General features: G+C 41.3%; 1 protein-coding gene across 1 annotated transcript; it reads right to left on the bottom strand.

Annotated features, from left to right (window-relative positions):
• Positions 1-1,650: 1,650 nt before the first annotated feature.
• Positions 1,651-4,445, bottom strand: LOC148853890 (putative nucleoredoxin 1). Its single transcript, XM_088983238.1, has 4 exons — positions 4,118-4,445; positions 3,260-3,739; positions 2,610-3,089; positions 1,651-2,512 (listed from the first exon to the last, which is right to left on the bottom strand). The coding sequence occupies exons 1-4, from the start codon at positions 4,223-4,225 to the stop codon at positions 1,847-1,849; spliced, it is 1,734 nt and encodes a 577-aa protein (XP_088839364.1). The 5' UTR covers positions 4,226-4,445; the 3' UTR covers positions 1,651-1,846.
• Positions 4,446-6,736: the final 2,291 nt, after the last annotated feature.

Below are 6,736 nucleotides of genomic sequence, written 5' to 3' on the forward strand. Positions count from 1 at the left end.
CCGGGGCCGGTCGGAGACTGGACTACTGCGCCAGGGGATGAAAGCATCAAGTCCTTCAAGGAAGTATAAGTTTGTGATTGTAAAGAGACAAGCTCGAAATCAGTGGGCAACGACAACGACTTTTCGCCGTTGGGAAAGCTTGAGCTCAACACTGGGGGGAGATCGAGCTTTGTGTGGAGCAGTGAAGAAGCTATCAAGTTCCTCCGTTGGAGTGCTGACAAAGTGTCTGGTTTGATTGACCCCATCGATATAGATAGAACAGAAGAACAGAGCCCCACAGACAGAGACACAGAAGAGGTTTGAATAGATTTCACCTGGTTTGGCTCAACCGTCTTCGGCTGGGACTCACTCACCGGTGGAGAATCCGGAAGACATGGTTTTTGGATTATGGCTTTCTGCTGCTTGCTCTCTCTTTTGCTGTTCGCGTTTTGATGGGCCTATATTTGATGCTTGAGCCCCATCCACTGCTGTACCACCTCTCATATAGTTGGGATTTAGAGATATACCGAAAGATTGACTGATCAATTAAGCCCTGTCCCAACGACGAAGGATTATAGTTAAATTCTTAACTTAAGAACTTACTGAAAGATTGACCTGCTTAGTACTGCAACATTGGTCATTGCAATCTTCGGAGCAGTGGCTGGGGTCTTTGGAATGAACTTCTCAATATCATTGTTTAACGAATCAGAAGCATTTAAGTGGGTTCTTGTAATCACAGGAATATGTAGAGTTATTATTTTCTGTTCATTTTTGTGTTTTTTTCAGGTACAGCAGACTCATGCCCTTGTAGATGCAACAAAAGTGAGAGAGAAGGCAAGGGAATCTCTCTTTTAGGCATATTTTAAATCCGAAACGGTCAATTTTGATATTATGAAATTATTTAAAATGCACCTTATCTCACGTGATACTTTGAATACGCCAGTTATTAAATTGTCGCAAATTAAAAATCGGAGCACTGAATTTATTCAAGAACCAAATTGTCACTTGGCCAAAGTATAGGATAACGATCGAGAATTTTCCCTTTAGATGAATCCCGTCCGATTACAAGCCTATTAGTGGTTGCAGTACATGTCCTTTCATTATCTCAAACAATGAAAATATGGAAAGCATTGACCTTTAGCATGCTAAAGAAAATAATTGTCTTAGACAAACTAAATCCAAAATCCTAAAATCAGGCCTCTAGATCAAACTATCGCAGCACCACATTTTCTTACACCGGGTCAGGTTAGGGTTTCGGTGGATCGCACCTCTCACCCACGAGCTCGGATCTACATGTACCCACAATACACTACAGTCCTTGTGCATAGCGAACATCTCTTCCATAAATGGCAACTGAAATGATTCTGATATGTGTATTGTGGCTACAGTAGTGGGTAGCAAATCGGACCTGCTACTCACCGCTATTGTCCCGTTATTTTTCTCATGGCGAGTAACAGGTATCACTCTCCCTTCGAAATCACATCCTCTGTTCCATTGGCAGTGGAACAGAAAATTTTCTGTATCAAGGGGAGAGGATGTGAACAGTGAACTCTCTCCCTTTATTCCAATGCATTCTATATGTCTCTTGACTGATTGAATTAGATGGTTCAATGTTGGCCATCACAACATAACCAAGGGTTTGGAGAAAGAGAGAGAGAGAGAGAGAAGGAATTGATAATAGCAAACTATTAATCAAACTGGACAGTTCTTAACACCACAACCACAACCTCTTAGGCTCTTACAGACATAGCCCATAGCCATATATAGCCATGGAGGCAACTCAAAACAAGCCAAATAGAAAATAAATAGAAATACAGAATCCACAAGTTCCAACAAGAAAGTAGAAACGAAAATCACAAGTAACTTGTTAATTAGCTTTAAAACAAACTTCCCCATCACAGATCCATCCTTCTTTGGTTTCATTGTCACCATTAGCATTCTCCCCTATAGCATCATCACTGGCCTTGAGTGCGCACTGGGGGTGGAGATCATAGTCGCACTCCTTGCAATAGAAAGACCACCCAGTGTTTACTTCCGCACACCCATCACAATTGTAAATCCTACGACGAGTAAGGATAAGCTCATGCTCATGGAGTGGGTGCTTCACATTCTTAGGCCACCCCTTTGCAATTTCCTCTAATTGCGACTCAACCTCCTTCACACGCTCATCTGTGAAAGGATAAGCATCAGCTCCGTGTGCCATCAGCAGATTTCTTGCACCTGTTGTAACAGTCCTGCCACTGGATCCAATGGCTACGGCAGTAGGGATTCCAATAACCTTGAATCTGCGATTCAACGACTTCTTCCTCTCGTCACCGAAGGGGAGTGCCAACCAAGGCATACCCGAGTAGAATTCATCGAAGGAAGATTGGTCACTGTCGCTCGAGATAAAGATTACCTCGAATCCGTCATCCTTTGCCTTGATCTCATGGTATGCCTTAATTAGTTTGGGCAGAAAAGCACGGCATGGAGGGCACCACTCCGCCGAGAAGTAGAGCAGGATATTTTTCCCCAAAAGTTTTGACACTGGAATCTGAGATTATTCAAGACAAATTTCAGTCAATAGTGACGATAAATGCTAGCTCTTCATTAATCTGATAAAACCGGTATGCTAGCTAATTGTCTCTTACCTTGGCACCGTCCTTCCCAATCACGAAATCCCGATCCCCTGAGACCAAAATTGATTCGAGTGTCTGCGCTTCGAGTCTGGCCTTCTCAATCTCTGCAAGTTCTGCTAACTTTTCAGCTGTAAACGGGTATCCCTGAATACCATGTTCTTCGATGATGTTGACAGCATTGGAATGGAGAGTTTTTCCGTCAGTCCCAATTATAACCAGTGTGGGAACCGTCGAGAGCTCAAAGTATCGAACCAACTTTCTGATACTCTTGTCCTTGAAGGGTAATGCTAGCCAAGGCACGATTTCAAAACTTTTCTTGTATGATTCTTCGTCGTCGTCACGGGAAATTAAGACAACCTCAAAGCTCTCTGCTTTCTCCTTCAATTCATTGTAAATTCCCACGAATTCCTTGGTGAATTCTACACAGGAACCATAAGAAGACGAGCAGAAATATAGACCCACCACCTTCCCTTCAAGCTCTGAGACCGGAACCTATTACAGAAAAGAGATTAGGGAATTTCGTAGTCAAGGCCATGGAAATGGCTGTAAATTATGAAGATTGAGCTCTTGTTACGGCAGTTGATCAATTAATGCTGCATTCTAACAAAGAAAAAAATACTAGTAAGGCGTAGAGAAGATGGGTGGTGATTCTTTAAGCTCACCTTGTTCCAGTCGTTACTAATCAGAAAGTCACGAGAGGAGGAAACCAAGATAGATCTCAGTGACTGTTCCTTCTTGGCTGCCTCTTCTTCCTCTTTGAGTTGGTTGATGATTTCCGACGTAAATGGATAGGCTTCCACGCCATACTCTCCAATGATCTCAACACCCTCTTGAGTCGAAACCTTCCCATTTGCGTCGAGGATCACAAGGTGTGGTATCCCGTTTACTTGGAAAACTCTATCCAAGCGATCGCGGGTGTCGGAATCAGAGAACGGAATTGCGAGCCATGGCATCTTGGAAAAATACCCATTGAACTCCTCCTCATCCTGGTCGGCAGACACGAAGACGATCTCGAAACCGCCCTTCGCCGAGAGATCGTTGTAAACATCTATAAGTTCTGGAGTGAATCGCCGACACGGCCCGCACCATGAAGCCGAGAAGTAGAGTCCAGTGGTCTTGCCGTTCAAATCGCTTATCTTTACCTGCAATTTTCAAAGCACGACTTATTCGATTTGGCTGAAACACCCTTCCAGTAGTTTACTAATTCCTAATTTAAGAGAAACTCTAGTTTAATTAAACTATTGCTGCCATGAACCAGTTGAAGTCTGAATGTCAAACCAGAATTCATCCGCATAATTCAATTATCCAATGAAAGGCAGTCTATATTTAGGCGGCGGAGCGGGAAGGAAGATATTCAGGAGCAAACGAGTGTTTGATTAATTAATGAACCCACTGAGATAAAAGATTTCTCGAAAATAACGAGAAACCACTATTTGAGAATTGAGATGAGAGAGACGGACGAAATGAAAACGATAGCGTGATATGAAATACACTAACTACTGGAACGGGAATGGGCAAACCTGATCGCCATTGTTCCGAACGAGGAAGTCTCTCTCTCCGGAGGAGAGAATGAATTTCAGGTCATGCTGAGAATCGCCGTCAGCCATCCCCGCAACCGCAATTTCCATTTCTTCTGCCGTTTCTTTTCACTCACTACCAACGCCAAAGACAAAGATGAATGAGCTGCCTTGCCTCTGACAGGGGCAACTCGCCTATTCCTATTTATAGAAGATTCTTCTACGTGTGCGGTTTTCTTTTTCTCTTTTTTTCAATTTCTTGTGGAGTAAGAAAAGAGACCGGATCTGCTCTTCACTCGCACCTCATACGCATATCGTATCATACATTGCCATTGATAACCTCTTCCGTACTTACAAATATATTCCCAATACACGGTGGATGTGCATGCGCTGGAGCAGATCCCGTTCCGTAAGGAAAGCCCCGGTTTTCGCATACAGACAAATAAACCGACTGTCGAGTGTTGACTGGGATATCATAAAAACAAAAAGACTGATTAAAAAATGATCAAGAATCAACTATATTAACAATTAAAAAGGGACAAATTTGAAATCTCTGATGAAGTACACTCGTCTCTCAAACTGCAATAGAAATAGAAAAAAGACGGGGATAGATAAGTTAATTTCAACGAGGAAGCTTCCTAATTCTTATCCGATGACATATTACGAAAATGAATTTCTAGATATATACTCTGGGGCGAATCCGGTCTGAAGCAAGCCCGGCCGCCCAGGGATGGCAATTTTGAGACCACATCAGCGCCCCAACATTAACATTTCAGCGCATATTACGAAAATGAATTTCTAGATATATACTTTGGGGCGAATCCGGTCTGAAGCAAGCCCGGCCGCCCAGGGATGGCAATTTTGAGACCACATCAGCGCCCCCACATTAACATTTCAGCGTAATTCTTATCCGATGACATATTACGAAAATGAATTTCTAGATATATACTTTGGGGCGAATCCGGTCTGAAGCAAGCCCGGCCGCCCAGGGATGGCAATTTTGAGACCACATCAGCGCCCCCACATTAACATTTCAGCGTAATTCTTATCCGATGACATATTACGAAAATGAATTTCTAGATATATACTTTGGAGCGAATCCGGTCTGAAGCAAGCCCGACCGCCCAGGGATGGCAATTTTGAGACCACATCAGCGCCCCCACATTAACATTTCAGCGTGCATTGGAAATATCTTTCTGTCATTTAGATTAGGAAATGTGAGGCACTGATATGAATTAGGCATCGGCACGCAGATATAAATTTAGCATCGGCAATCCAAGTATCCGGTTTCTCACAGACTCAATATGGTTAGAGATGGAGATTGCGTTGACGGGGATGGAAAAGAAAATGAACTTTTTACTACACTCTAATACTGATTATATATATTAAATATATATAATATTATTTATATTAAAATTATATTTAAAAAATCTCTCTTATTTTAAATAAATTATTTTTTATGAGTAATTTTATTTTAAAATTTTTGGAGATTTGGATCCCAATGGAAGAGACCAATAACGAGAATCGAGGTCAGAACAAGAATTTACAAATCAAGATCAGAGATATGGAATATCTTCCCAACCATGAATCAGCCTCCGCCCCGTTCCATTCCTAGCTCGCTGTCCACCCAATTCTTGCATTTTTTTAAATGGGAATAGGTTCCAATTTTTAGTGATAACTAATAACGCAACTTCGTCAATATTTAGAAGAAATTGCCACGTAATTCTGCATCTTCTACCATCAGTCGTCATTCGTCAATGGGAATGCGTTGATTCCGCAAATTAAAGCTTTAATCATACGCGATATGGTTGGTGCAGGATAAGAGATAGATTCGAAAAGAATGGTCTTTTTTCTTTCCTTTTCTTTAATAAAACATAAGGATCTACACAAATCGGGGGTAGTACGTTCCCGCAAATGAAATCCAACTCCTTAAGAGGGTTAGAAGGATCAAAATTTAGACTGCCATTTGGAGAAGAATTTGCTGCACCTGCAATCCAATCCGCTGCTTGATTTACCTCTTTGAAGATATGCTTATAACAAATACCTCTCTCGAACTTTTTCCTGACTTTAAACAATCCTTGATGATGTTTCTCAAATTCCATGGAAAGCAGTTGCCTGTCCATTGAGACATTCCGGATTAGAGTCTCCCTCAATGACAATCTCGTCCAAAACAAGATTTTTTACTTTGCCCTCAACCCAAGTTCCTTTGAAAGGACCACTTCGGTATGCCAAGATTGATTAGAGAAGTTCTTGGGCTTAGAGAGGTATTCTTCGGTTCAGTGAAAGAATGGTCTTCAGTAGTTGAGTTGAGATGCTTATCATAAATTTAAGGTTAATTGAATTAATTTATATGGTGGGATTATTATAAATTAAATCGGTTCTATCCCTATATAATGATTGATTTCAGTGAATTTTAATTTCAGAATCCAGAAAAAAATCAAAACTGCATTTTTCAAGATCATGGTTTTTAAAACCGACCCGGTGACCGAATCTATCAGGGTCTGGTTATCGGTTCAAACGGTTGACCCATTTTAACAAAAAAATTTAAATAAAACTAAAAAATTTGAAAAATAATTAAAACTGTTCGAACAATTAACCAGCCGGTTCAGTGGTTTGTTGACC

The sequence above is a fragment of the Nelumbo lutea genome, chromosome 4 (assembly GCF_056320005.1).
Source record: "Nelumbo lutea isolate HS-2025 chromosome 4, American lotus-T2T, whole genome shotgun sequence".
NCBI classification, from domain to species: domain Eukaryota; kingdom Viridiplantae; phylum Streptophyta; class Magnoliopsida; order Proteales; family Nelumbonaceae; genus Nelumbo; species Nelumbo lutea.